The following is a 14,724-nucleotide window of genomic DNA, read 5'->3' as shown; positions in this document are numbered from 1 at the left end:
AAACTGGGAAATTTGGATTAATAGTTTTAATTATTTAAATACAAAGTTACATTTTATACAAGAGTCAGTCTGTATCACAATTACACCTTTCAAGCATATCATAAATTGCCTCAGACAAAGCAGTCCACACAACTTAAATCATTTTATTAGTCCTGAAACGGCAGACATTGCCTCAACGGCTCCTATAAGAGCTGCTGATAAAGGTCAGTGATTTAGGAGGCCCTGAGGTGATAGCTGTGGCTCTCATCTGGGCCATCTTCTTTTATTGGCTAGCTCGCTTTGGAAGAGTCCAGATCCACATGAGCTCCATACCGTCAGGCTCCTGACCGATGTTTGGTCTCCATAAAACACACACCTCTGGGCTGTGTCTGGCAGAGGACCAGTGTGTGTAGGGCGGGAACAAGAGTTTGGCCCCGTACTTCAGTTCAATCAACTTGTAATGCCTTGTTAATGTCCGTCCTGTACCCACTCTTTGAGCCCCTCTTGTGACTACCACAGCCTTTGGTACTACTTGCGCACTGCTAAAATAAAGTGTTCCAGCTATACAATAATGTGATAGGATGCTGCTGTTGTAAAAGTGGATTGATCTTATTGTGAAAGCTGACGCAGGAGGAAGCTGGAGGGCAGCGTGATGTGGGCTCTTCATTCTGCTAGAGTGACTTCTGTTTTTCTCTTCTCCAGCAGATTCTTCAGGAAGAACTCTCCTGTGGAGGGGGAAAAACATTTTCTTACATCTTATCCCATTTCCTTTCCTGGCACTCATTTATACATGATCATTATGGTCAAATGAATATCGTAAGGCCACTAAGCTTCCGACCTTTGCGCTCATTATTTTCATTATCTCGGAATTTAATCGTATTACTACAGCAGCTCTCACAGCAAGTCACTCCTGATAAGTGCTTTGACTAAATGTCTGAAATGTAAAATGTAGATTAACATTTCAAAGTCCCAAAAAATAAGAGACCTGTGTCACTGGGAGTAGACAGGGCTCTGCATTCAATTCATTCACATGGATTTTAAAAGTGTTAAGTGTGTGTGTGTGTACTGTATGTGTGTCTCACCTGCTTTGTAAGAGGATCGCACCAGTGGCCCGCTGGCAGTGTAGACAAAGCCCATGTCGTTCCCAACCTTCTCCCAGTGGGCAAACCTCTCCGGTGTCACATATTCCTCCACCTACACACACACACACACACACACACACACACACACACACACACACACACACACACACACACACACACACACACACACACACACACACACACACACACACACACACACACACACACACACACACACACACACACACACACACACACACACACACACACAGCATGACTGCTGTGGTGTAGGGCAGGGATTCCTAACCAGTGGTACGTGTACCCCTAGGGGTAGCTTGAGCAGTACATGGAAAGATTGGGGATTTCAATTTATTTCCAAAATGATATAAAAATAAATATTTTAAGTCATTTCATAAGCCCAAAGCTAAAATGATACGTGGATCATCGTCGATGGGCCGACCCCCATCGACCTCTGAGCCTTCTACAGACCATCCCTATCGTGATTACCGTAATTATCTGTTTGAATAAAAAAAGGCCAACTCCATTCAACTGCGACGCACACGGGACGCACAGGTGGCATTGAACAAGCGTACCCTCTCCCCAGTTCTGAGAAGCGGTACAGCCACTGGTAGAGCGGAGAGGAGGAGGGGGAGGATAAACAGAAGTCGGTTGTGTTGTTGTGAAAATGTTAAGATAAAGAAGAAACTTCACATTCCTTCCTGTTTTCAACCCAATGTGATTAATGTTACAAGTCTTCAACTGTGAATTTCTGTTTCTGTCTCCTGTTCCATGAAGTCGCTCCATCACATACAGTAGCCTACTGCTGCGGTGTTTCTCTCTTCATGTAATGTTAGGCTCAAAACAGCCCACATGAATCTAACGTTATCCGCCAGTAATTCTGTCCGTTTTCTGCCAGCTAGTTAAATTCAACACACACGTTTGTTGGTCAGGACCTGTAACGTTATTTGTTTTGGACCTTTCAATATAGCCTACTGTTTGAGTCGCCTGTCTGTCTCTGTGCTGTAGCCTATCCAAGCCCACTGGTCTCTCATGACTAGCCTGGGTGAACCCAGCCTCCACGTGACCTGCTCTCAGACCTGTTCTCAGTCACTACAGTGACTAGGAACAATGAGAGCAGATCACGTGGGGGCTGGGTTTACCTAGGCTATCTCATGACATGGAGAGCTCAGCTGTCATGTTGTAAACGTGAACGTGCATCGCAGCCAAACGGCACCGCAAGTTGCAACGACTTCATGTGACATGCTATCTGCGCCCCCCCCGCTGAAAAAAGAGGCCAACCCCAAAACACCGGCAGTTCAGTGACAAATCTATTTTGTGTGGATTTACTTGTAAAGGCGGTTACACACCAAGAGCGATGCGAATATACAGCACGAAATTGCGATGTGAATTTTGACCCACCTGTCAATCACAGCAACAGATGTGTACACGTGGGACACGGATTTCCCAAAAATCGACTGTGGTCCGAAAAAATAATAAACACCGCAATAACGCTCAGCGAAACTTTGCTGTTGGTATGCACGGTTGCATTGACTGATATAGGTTCGAGAAATATTATTGAAAACAACGCTCCCGGTGTGTAAGGACCTTCAGTCCGTGGATCCACTGTGTTTTCTCTGCGGTGCAAAGAACAGGCATGAGTGAGGGGGGTCTGTTGGCATGGCAAAACGACTCAAGGGGTACATAAGGCAACAAAGGTTGGGAACCACTGAGAGTGGGGGGAAATCGAGTGTAACATGCTCGCTGGTACCTTGAGGTGGCGTTTGGTGGGCTGCATGTACTGGCCCAGCGTCAGACACTCCACTCCTGCCTCCCGCAGCTCTGCAACACAACAGTGTGTTCAGAAGGGCTTATCAACATCAAAACCCTGTGTGTGTGCGTGTGTGTGTGTGTGTGTGTGTGTGTGTGTGTGCGTGTGTGTGTGCGTGTACCAGTCAAGGTGTTGAGTATCTGCTGGTCGCTCTCCCCCAGCCCCAGCATGATGGATGTCTTGGTGAGCACGGTGGGGTTGACCTTTTTAGCGTGCTTCAGAACACTCAGTGACTGGTCAAAGTTCGCTCTGGGGTCACGCACGTGTCTGGGGACAAACGTGACACATTATCATCCTGGACCAACAAGTACTATGCATGCCCCCAGAATAACATGCAGAACAATCAGAAAGTACTGTACATACTAACACCACTAAATATCATTCAGCTAAGTGTCATATGTACTGCATGTCTAATTCATGACAACTAGTACTCAAGTAGTACTAGTACTAAGACTCAAATGGCCCTTTTTTTATATATAACTTACGGTATAAAAGTGTATATATGAATCCATGATCCATGACAATTGTATCGTATTGGATGGACTATGTACTGTAGTTGATCAATGTATACTAAGAGCAGGGAAATGGCTTCCTTGTGCCACCTGCTGGTCAATGTGTGTAACACTGTCCTCCTGCCTATGACTTCCACTCCAGTACAAGCTTCACTACCTCCCTCTCCTGGCAGAGATGTGAACAACATTATGACTAAGCCATTTGATACAAAATAACAATGCAAAGACATTAAAGTCCAGGTACCAAGTGTCAGTTTTCTCTTCACAAGCCTTACATTTACAGTCTACATTTGAGACAGACTGATCAGGTAGGGGACAGATGGCTATGATCTGCATATATAAAACTGGAAATGTAGTTTAATCCTGTATCAGCTGGTAAATGTAGAGGTTAGATGTGTTAGTAGTCTAATTAAGCGTGGCCTCACTGGTGGCCTTGCAAAGCCAGTGTCCTCAGCGTCTTTAGAACGGGGCCACACCTGGCTGGACATGAGCTAACGAGCCACATTTCACACTCCACAAGCTCCAACATACTACTGCTTCTAAATACAAAATGCCCTATTTGAGGAGATGTTTTGCACGGCATTCAAATTTGATATTCGCTGGTGTTCTATTTATATCTGTTGAACACAAGGGACTGGAAGAACAACAGTGAAACCAGCAGTTGTCTACCACTGAGTTGGCTTTTCTCTCTGCATGATATGTCCTCATTATTTTAAAACCTGCTGTTCTTTGGCTGGCCGGATACTCGACTGCTGCTAAAGCCTAGCACTTGCCAGACTGAGGAGTGCGGATCAAGGCAGGGCCAAGTCTTTACTTAGGTAAAAACAGAGATTAGCTCCCCAAGTGAGAGGCTGCATCACCCCATAAAAACACGCATTAGCTTAGCATTAGCCTGTATGTTAAACACGCATTAGCTTAGCATTAGCCTGTATGTTAAACACACATTAGCTTAGCATTAGCCTGTATGTTGTCAGCCATTGAACATACAGAGGTGAGATGTTCAGCCCAAAAGTCTCAGTCGGTACCTCTGCAGCTCCCGGACCGTCTCCACATTGTGGGCGTACACATCGAGCCCTGACAGGGCGATCTTCTCTACTGCCGCCAGGTCGCCTCGGAAATCAGGGGTCAGACATTCCACCAGGATCCGAGGGGACCTGGGCAGGCGAGGAAGAATGACAATAACCAGCGTGTAAGCAATAAGGCTCACTAATAATGTCATAGATATAAACATAAAGACATACATTCACTTTGGCTTTAAAAGTCACCACATATTTGTTTTTATGGGTAGAAGGATGGATGGACATTGAGATGAGAGATTTTTTACCTTTCCTTCAGGTTGGAGACAGTTTGAGCGAAGTGCTTAGCTCCTCCATCAGCAATATCTGCCAAGGAAGAAAATGTGAGAGCAGCGGTAGAACAGGGTGTTATTGCTGAGGAAAGCATTACAATGTCATCACTGTCAGTAAAATTGCATTTGAACATTTATAGGCCTCTTATGTACAGTCGTCTGGATCAGGCAAATAGACTTTGCAGAAAAGAGTGCTGGGGTGAGTGGGGGGTAATTAAGGACACATCTCCATGATTAGTCTGTACAGCTGCACTCAGGCATGGAGATTCTTCGACACTACCAGGCTGCAGCTAGCATCTCTCAGCTAGCATCTCTCAGCTCAGCTAGACCAAAAGCAGGGAACGGAAACGTGTCTGACGACGACAGCAGCCGAGTTTGCCTGGCTGGTATCAAAAAAACATTCCAACCATGCCATCCCTGGCTGAGTGGTATAAGGCAGCAAATACACCCACAAGTACTGTAGATAGATATAATGTGGTCCATTTACCATCTCTGTCTACCGAGGTGAGAACCACATAGTCCAGCCCCCAGGCAGCGATGGCCTTGGCTGTGTTGTAGGGCTCGTCGGGATCCAGAGGAGGGGGCTGGCGGGCCGTCTTCACCGAGCAGAACCTGCACCCACGCGTACATGTGTCTCCCATCAGCTAGAGACAGAGAAGGAGAGACAGAGAGTGTGTGTGTGTGTGTGTGTGTGTGTGTGTGTGTGTGTGTGTGTGTGTGTGTGTGTGAGAGAGAGAGAGATAGAGTGAGCAAGTGAGTGTAGGTTAAAGCGTTTATTTGTGCAAATCTGGGTGCATTCCTTTGACTAACAGTGAAGTCAGTTCCACCACAGACTCACCATGATGGTAGCTGTAGCAGTGGCATACTCTCCTCCTCCCCAGCACTCACCGATGTTAGGACACCTGGCCTCCTCGCACACCTGAAGGAGAGAAGAAGAAGAAGAAAAAAACTCAATACAATCTGACTGACAAAGGATTTTTAGATCTGGTACCAGTGTCAAATTGATTGATTGATAGATACAGATATAAAACATATTTGTTAGGAATTACACACACAAACACAGATAACGTACTGTGTGCAGGTTGAGGTCTCTCAGTGTATTCTTGAGCTTGTTGTAGTTCTTCCCAATGGGGATCTCTGTCTTCAGCCATGGAGGAAGTCTCAGCCTATCACAGCACAGCAACAGATCCACTTACAAAATGCTGGCCATCATCAGCTCTGTTCAACTTGTTGGGACTAGCTGTGGTAGTGGGACGGTATGTTTTGGTTTGTGTCTCATTTGATTAGCCAGCTAGCCAAAAAAACAGCCGCAATAACGAGCATTGTGGCCTAACCCTAACGAAGTGATAATGTTTAAATCTACTGAAATAATGTGGATTATATGGATAAGAAATGAAGAATAGAAACTAGAACATCAAAGGAATGAATAAATTCCACACATCATTCCTTCAACTGCTACAGCTCACCAAAGCCTGTTACATACAGTAAGGATTTGTCTTTGAACCCTTTGGTAGCCCATCTGTTTCTTACACATTCACAGACAAAGGTTTCAATAAACTATATGCACTGGGTGAAATTACCACTACTGTGGCCCCGTTATCTTTCCTATCGTACCTCTCTCCTTTCTCTCTCTTCAGGTTGCCTCTGTACTCTTCCCACTTCTTTTTCTCCGACAGTTCCCCGGAGATGAAGTCTTGCAGATCGGGCCCATCATCACCCAACAACTCTTTCTTTCTGTCAGTCCGGGTCGGGGACGACTTGGCCGCTGTGGTCAGGCCACTTGCATACACCTGCCGAAGAGTGAGAGTGAGCTAAGTAAGATAGTTTCCTAGTTCTTCTTTAATTTGTCAGAATATGTCAGTGTCTTTTAGTTTGTCATGGTGTTTACGAAACATGCATGCGTCCATCCGTGCCACTACCAGGAAAACCAAATACCAGATACTTTGTTGTAATACACTACAAATACGTTATATAACGTCAAGTTACAAAACACTGCTTGTGACCAGATAGCCGACTAGTTGGCTAACCTTGCTAGCTCGCAATTTAGCCATGGCGTCAAGTGTCATTGGTGTGTCAGTGGTGTTTGGCGATAGTCCAGTGATGGGAAATACTTACATGTGTGTTACATCTGGGGGTCAACCATAGATGATTAGTGGAGAGACGACCAGCAATAAAACAACTTTGTTTGACCAACGCCATGTCTCTTAGAGACCAAGAGCAGCTACGCTAACTAGCGTTACCTGTCATTGACAACAAGCCTCGATGATCGGCTATTTTGGTCTGAAAGCAAAATAGTTAGCACTAGCAGCAGTAAAAACCTTGACGTATGTTGCTTTTTTGTGTCAGGTATTTTCTATTAATTTCCACTTGTACTGTTTGGCTATATTTTATTTTTTGCTGTCTATAATCGGAAATAGCAGTTTTGTAACAAGTTAATCGATTGTCTCTGCCTGGTGACGTTACGTACGTAGACTACAACTGCGTCGTGACGTCCTTCCGTCCTCCTTTCCTCTACTACCGGCGAGGTGAGAATGTCGGAAAAATGTATCGTGAACTTAATCTAACTCCATCAGTGTCTAATAAAACACATTTGCACTTTATTTAAAACTATCCGATCCGTAAATTCATATATTTCACTACAGACGTTATATTTTATCTATACTTATAGGTATATTACGGCATATGATATTTGTTTGTCCATTGATCCCCTCTATATCGTCCTCGGCCTGACGTTGCGCCTATTTGCATTCAGTGGGCACATTTTATGTGGATTTTAAATTATGTCCAGTGATTTATATTATACATTGTTTACTATAATCTGTTTTACGGTGTCATTCAATTTAACTATCCTGTATTCCGAATGGAGGGATTTGCTTGAGCTAGCATTGCGTTAGCATTAGCACTAGCACTAGCGTTAGCTGTGTTTAGACACACTGGTACCACACGTTGAATGATAAATAATGTAAATTGTACTAACGCTAAATGACAGTGCCAGAAAACTGTTTGGGCTACGTAGTTAACATTGATCCTATTGCCATATGTTATATTGAAGCATCCTCTTGTTGTGAAGTGCCTATAACGACAGGAGACTTTGCAGCCCTCAACCAAAACTGAGGACAGGGGGCTTGCTAAAGTGTTATTTTAACAAAAGCTGTAGTGATCGAATCTTACACACAAACGGGGTTTAAAACCGATGTAAATAACTTTTTTTTAAATCCCTGTCAATTACAGAATGAAGACCATTCTCAGCAACCAGACTGTCGACATCCCCGACAATGGTATGAGATGATTGATTTACAGATGGTTGACATTATGGATGCACCTGCAATGTGTCGTACATGAAAGCATGCTGCATCTGATCTGACTCCTTGTTGTCTCCGCTGTGGTTGTGCAGTCGAGGTGAGGCTGAAGGGCCGGACGGTGATCGTCAAGGGGCCCCGTGGCACACTCCGCAGGGAGTTCAACCACATCAACCTGGAGCTCAGCCTGCTGGGCAAGAAACAGAAGAAGGTAAGCGCTAACTCACCTGGTTTGGTTTCTGTGTGCTTCTAAATGGGGGGGAAGTAGTAAAGGGTGTCTGCAAGCCAGTCTGAGTCAGTGTGACGGCTGCTACGTGTGAATATCTAGGGATGCTTTAGGAGGGAATAAACTTCCAAGTCTGATTCTGCTATATTTGACACTGCCAGGTGGCGCCGATAACTAGCTGGATAAATTGTGTTTGATAGTAGGGTTTCTGGCATCACTGAGATGTTAGAAGCTTACTGTGAGTTTTTTTTATAGTGCCTTCAAGTGAAGCTTCCAAGGTATTAGGATAAATGTGGACAGTGTTGTCGGATTGACTGCGGTTACCTGTTAAGCCTCTCATGGTAACGCGTTTCACTCCTTGAGTAGGAAGGCTCCAGCTTTTCTTGAATACACACTGCTTTTGTTTCCAAGCAAGTGCTTCTCGATACGGAGACCAGCTACTCATCCTCACTAGCTTGCTGTATATTATTAGCTAAAGAGGGTCCACCAGGGTTTAGGGGTGGTGTAGTGCATCATGTATTCAATGTTCCTGGCTGCTCTGTGCTCCTCAGCTCCGTGTGGATAAATGGTGGGGAAACAGGAAGGAGCTGGCCACAGTACGCACCATCTGCAGCCACGTCCAGAACATGATCAAGGGAGTCACTAAGGTAAGGCTGCTGTTCAATTGACCTGATTGATCACACCTTTTTGACCGTTTTCACAGTTGTGAGGGGTGAAGGTACGATGTGTTCCGTGACTGCTGCAGTGCCTCCCTGCCTTTTATAAAGGGCTTATTTTTTCATAGTCACTGTCGTTTCTGTTGTGTGGCTGTACTCTGCTGCAGTAGCCGTGTGGCTAGTTATTTTTGGAAGAAGAATGCCTTCTATCTGTCCTGATCGCCGTCTCACTCGCTCCCCCTCTGACCGTAGGGTTTCCGCTACAAGATGCGTTCTGTGTACGCCCATTTCCCCATCAACGTTGTCATCCAGGAGACTGGAACGCTTGTTGAGATCAGGAACTTCCTGGGAGAGAAGTACATCCGCCGTGTCCGTATGAGGCAAGGTGAGTAAGACTGAGGGAGGCGGAGATGGTCTGTACGAGGGAACAAGCAGTCTTCTAGTGTCATAGTAAATTTATTATATAGGCTTATTGGGCTACAGCATAGCACCTACAGTCGGCACAAATAGTCTATGAATACCTGCATTTTAAAGTTACACAAAACTGACAACTGTCAAAACGAGAACTGTGTTGACTCAGTCATTCTCCAAAATATTTGACCTGTGAATTCGAACCGTGTTGACTCAATCTTTCTCCAAAATCACATGTAGTACCTTTTTTATGCCTCCGCCGGCGATAGCCAGGCCGGAGGCATTATGGATCCAGGTTGTCCGTCCGTACGTACGTACGGCTGTCCGTCCGTACGAGGTTCGTTAGCGCGATATCTGAGGAACGCCTGGACGGAATTTCATCAAATTTGCCTCAAACATCGACTTAGACTCAAGGATGATCTGATTAGATTTTGGTGGTCAAAGGTCAAAGGTCGAGGTCACTGTGACCTCTCCAACGCCATTTTCAAGCTTGTTAACGCGATATCTCAGGAATGCCTTGACGGAATTTAATCAAACTTGTCTTAAACATCGACTTGGACTCAAGGATGAACTGATTAGATTTTGGTGGTCAAAGGTCAAGGTCACTGTGACCTCTCAAACGCCATTTTCCAGCTTGTTAACGTGATATCTCATGAACAAATTTGCCTCAAACATCTACTTAGACTCAAGGATGAACTGATTACATTTTGGTGGTCAAAAGTCAAAGGTCAAGGTCACTGTGACCTCTCAAACGCCATTTTCAAGCTTGTTAACGTGATATCTCAGGAATGCCTTGACGGAATTTAATCAAACTTGTCTCAAACATCGACTTGGACTCAAGGATGAACTGATTACATTTTGGTGGTCAAAGGTCAAAGGTCAAGGTGAGCTCTCGAACGCCATTTTCAAGCTTAACGCGATATCTCAGGAATGCCTTGACGGAATTTAATCAAACTTGTCTCAAACATCGACTTGGACTCAAGGATGAACTGATTACATTTTGGTGGTCAAAGTTCAAGCTCACTGTGACCTCTCACACACCCAATTTCCAAGCTCTGTAACGCAACATCACAGGAGCGCCTTGACGGAATCTCTTCCAATTTGCCTCAAATGGCGATTTGGACTCCAGAATGAACTAATGTGGAGGCATAAGTCCGCGTTGCGGTCGTTCTAGTTTAAATTCACTTTTTGTTCTGTCTCCAGTCTGATTCTGAGCTGTGTGTGAAGGGTCTATTCCCTGCCTATGGTTAAATCATTTTTTGGCATTATCTGTCTCTTTTCCTACTCCACACCTCTGCCTTGCCTTTCTCCCAGGTGTGTCATGTGCAGTTTCAGTAGCCCAGAAGGACGAGCTGGTGCTGGAGGGTAACGACATCGAGCTAGTGTCAAACTCTGGTACGTTGATTCACCTTCTCAACAGCCATTCTGCATGATATGTTCATGATTTAACACAACCTCACTTCATTTCCTTCCTCCCAACTCCAGTCCATACACTCCAGTCCTTACACTCTGCTCCTCACCTCCTAATACTGCATATCTGTCAGATGGTTGTTGAGTTTCCTTTTCCCTGACCATACTGTACTTTTTTTTTAATGACTAGTTTCACATAGCAGTACTATGGTGTAGAAGCCCTATATGCCTATGGCTGCGTTCAGACAGGTTCCAGCCCTCTGGATTGGCGCTCCATTCGTTTTTAATAGGGGTGGTGTGTTTTGGCTGCGGCTACGTAAAAAAAAAACTCTGGGAAGAGTTCAACTTCTGGAGCCATGCAATCCAACATCACGCTGCAGTGTTTAATCACATAGCCCCCCATAGTGTAAATAAACTTGAGGTACACGATAACCATTCTTGTGTATATATAATATATATATATATATTATATTGTGAATATATAACCTGATCATAACTTGCTGCGCGGCCTCGCCCGCAGCTCGGCTATTGCGTGGCCTCACCTGCCTGCCTGGCGCAATGTCTCCCCCCTCTCTCCCTCAGTCTCTTAAAACTAATATTTTTTATATATATATATATTCAAGATTTTTATTGTCACTCCGTAGTACAAGTATCACGTGTGAAATTCTTGTGCTGTAGACTCCGTTACAACATTTGGCGAATCTCGTCCATCTCCCCTTGGCTAACCAGCGTGTGAATCATGTTGTCACATGTGATGAACTTTCTGTGAGCTTTCTGAGTCTGGAATCACAATATAATTTCGTGAGCACGCAGTGCTTTGCAACGTCAATGCACTGCGTCAATGCGCTACGCTCGCTTGCCTGACTATCTCCCTGCACCGGGAGACAATTAGGAGCATTCAAGTAGCCCAATACAGCCTTGTCGCACAATTGAATCGCATTGGTATTCAACAAACATGAACAACAAGTTGCTAATCTGCGGTAGGTGACGCTATCAACAACCTTGTGCATAATTAATCACTCCGCATCAACTCACATGCATGTGGTGGAACCATGGGTTGGAACCCGTCAATATATTGTAACGTCCGTCGTCACAATATCCAATGAAAAACTGAGGCAGAGGCAAAAGCAGCCGAATAGCTAGTCATTCTTCATACAATAGGTATTTCTGATACCAAGGTACACGTAAATATGGGACAAGGGTAAGACTCAATTACATCAAAGACAACAAAAGTTTGATGACAGTTGTCAATTCAGCCAGAATAGAAAGGAAAACTCCTGTTCCAAATTTCACAATAAAAGTACCATTGCAATTTTCTTTTGTGATCCAAAATACCACAAGTACCAAAGAGAAAATAAAGAAAACATTTCCATAGAAACCTGTTTTAAATTAACATAATGTTGTGACTTCAAAAAGTAAATTTTAACCCGCAGTAATACATAGCGCTTTTCTTTTTAAAATAAAATCATCTAGCTTCCGTTTGCTAGGTCGAGTTGGGCTCAGTAACAACAGAAAAATGATCAGTGAAGAATTCCCTTGACCACAGATGGATGTGACACGAGTTTAATCTTCTCATGTAATCTATCTATCCCATGTAGTTTAATTTTATTTGATCATATAATCTATCTTGTTCAATGGTCAATGTTACAGGTTACAACGGGACATTTGAGTGGTTGGTCTGCCCTCTAGTGGACAAAACGGTACATAACAACAACATGATGATTAGGATTTATAGAAGTAACATTAAAAATTCATTAAAAATTGAAAATTATTATATTATCTATCTTCCTCTCTATAGTACACCTACCTCTACTATTTGATGTGTAACTGAGAGAACCTGCTAACTACATTCAGTATTAGTTTGTTTTTGTCGTGGTGGTTTTGTTTGTCAGTTTATTTTTGGAAACCCAAAGCTTGTGAAAATATCAAACATGATGGGTGGGAATGGGAGGGGGTGGGGGGTCAAGGGAGGGAGAAAAAGTTTTGATGTTACCTCTATATGATCTGACTACTCTAATAAAAACATTATTAAAAAAAAAAATCGAATATTAAATTTAAAAAATAAAAGCACTGAAAATCGAATTGGATTATTGAGGAAGATTGACAGCCCGTGTGTGTGTCACTGATGACATCAGTGATGTCACAATGCATATGTATGACATCATCAGTGATGTCACTGGAACTATAGCCTTGTGTGAGTGAATTCGCAGCACGGCCTTGCCCGCAGCTCTGCTGATGTGTGGCCAATGAGACCAGCATCACTGACATCAATGATGATGTGACCAGAGGGACAGACGGAGAAACGCACAGAGCCCCAGCTCCCATTTATATACTGATGATGAGGATGATGATGAAGACACTGATGACATCAGTTGCTCGAGTGACAAGACTGATGACATCACAATCGTGACTGACACCGCCGCCACAGACACCACCCACTTAGCCAATTTTAACTAAAAGAAAGAATTGTGAATTAGATTCTCCAGCAGCCCTCTGCTCTAAAATAGTTTGTGAATCCAGATTTTTCTTTTGATGCCACCATCCCTTTATGCCACGTCCCCCCCTCTCTCAAACGTCATTTAGTCTTGTTTACAGTATCCTATTACACTGTCCTTCTCCAGTCCTCTTCCCTCTGCTTCAATCTGTATTCCCTCAATCTCTCATCATAACCTGTAGTCTGTAATGATGGTGATTCCTGATCCTGTTTGACCTGTACCATATCTCCTCTATTCCAGCTGCTCTCATCCAGCAGGCCACCACAGTGAAAAATAAGGATATCAGAAAGTTCTTGGATGGTATTTACGTGTCTGAGAAGGGAACGGTAGTGGAAACTGATCAGTAAATACTGCAGCTACATTCATAGAGGTAAGAACATGTCCAAAGCTTCCCTTGTCTGTCTTATATTAATCTTCTTCAAATCTTCCAGAAGTGTTAAGTCTGTTATTAGTTTGAGCTATCGGTTATTGATGCTTCAAATGGCTGTTTCGGCACGTGTCTAACTTGGCTCCGATTTATTGTCAGGATCTCACGGTAACGGCAGCAAGCGTCTGAGCTCCAACTTGTTTGAAATGCAGGAATGATTTGGATGTTTTCAAAAGAAGCCAAACGCATTTGTTTACTTTTTTATTTTATTCTGTGATGTGTATGTTTACATTTTTTCTAAATCTAATTTCATATGCTCAAACACAAATGTTTGTATACGATTGTATTAAAGGAACACTCCGCCCATTTTCAACCAGCTTTGTATCATTAGAACATTAGTAGTATATCAGAAAACTGTGAACTGTTTTGAAGTCTGTCATTTAATTTGACAGTTATTGAGTGTTAAAGTGTGGACCAGTGACATCACTGGTCTACACTAACTCAAATGAATAACTCATTCACTCAAATCAACTCTCAATAACTGTCAAACTAGATGACGGTTTTGAAGTCATTCATCTAGTTTGACAGTTATTGAGAGTTGATTTGAGTTAATGAGTTATTAATTTGAGTTAGTTTGGACCAGTGATGTCACTGGTCCACACTTTAACACTCAATAACTGTCAAATTAAATGACAGACTTCAAAACAGTTTACAGTTTTCTGATATACTACTGATGTTCTAATGATACAAAGCTGGTTGAAAACGGGCGGTGTTCCTTTAAGTGAGCGTCTGTTAAATAAAAATAAATCTTAAAAAAATATGCCAAACATAATCTGATTTTGTCAACTAGGCTGATGCATTATAAATTGCGGGTCTCAATACTGTGCCACTTAATGTAATAAACATTCAAAGTACGGTAAACCATGTGATCAGCTGCCTGTTCTCACTCTGCTCTCTTGTCTCTCCAGCGGCCTTGATCCAGCTGGCCATCACGAAGTTCAGAACGTTCAGGAACTTTATGGACGGCCAAAAACGCACGTCCATAAAGCAACCTTTCTGGAGGCTCTCTGAACCGTGTTAACGACCAATAAAGTTCATCCCCACTTTTCCA

At 43.5% G+C, this 14,724-nt stretch overlaps 2 protein-coding genes across 3 annotated transcripts; one reads left to right on the top strand and one right to left on the bottom strand.

The window, feature by feature from the left end:
- Positions 1-69: 69 nt before the first annotated feature.
- On the bottom strand, positions 70-7,085 carry lias (lipoic acid synthetase). The gene is made up of 11 exons (XM_083634797.1): positions 6,865-7,085; positions 6,364-6,539; positions 5,822-5,915; positions 5,588-5,668; positions 5,237-5,393; positions 4,726-4,783; positions 4,427-4,555; positions 3,011-3,156; positions 2,830-2,900; positions 1,062-1,173; positions 70-704 (listed from the first exon to the last, which is right to left on the bottom strand). Exons 1-11 carry the CDS (start codon positions 6,946-6,948, stop codon positions 643-645), a joined length of 1,170 nt encoding a protein of 389 aa, XP_083490923.1. The 5' UTR covers positions 6,949-7,085; the 3' UTR covers positions 70-642.
- A 168-nt stretch (positions 7,086-7,253) lies between these two features.
- rpl9 (ribosomal protein L9) lies at positions 7,254-14,724 on the top strand. 2 transcript variants are annotated; one of them, XM_083634799.1, is made up of 8 exons: positions 7,254-7,274; positions 7,981-8,027; positions 8,144-8,259; positions 8,826-8,921; positions 9,183-9,315; positions 10,656-10,736; positions 13,487-13,616; positions 14,582-14,724. In XM_083634799.1, exons 2-7 carry the CDS (start codon positions 7,982-7,984, stop codon positions 13,591-13,593), a joined length of 579 nt encoding a protein of 192 aa, XP_083490925.1. In that variant the 5' UTR covers positions 7,254-7,274; position 7,981; the 3' UTR covers positions 13,594-13,616; positions 14,582-14,724. The 2 variants fall into 2 exon arrangements, with proteins under 2 accessions (XP_083490925.1, XP_083490926.1); XM_083634800.1 differs by having other exon boundaries at positions 7,270-7,293.

This window comes from Poromitra crassiceps, assembly GCF_964638095.1.
Source record: "Poromitra crassiceps genome assembly, chromosome: 4".
NCBI lineage: Eukaryota > Metazoa > Chordata > Actinopteri > Beryciformes > Melamphaidae > Poromitra > Poromitra crassiceps.
This window is presented reverse-complemented; position numbering and strand designations above follow the sequence as displayed.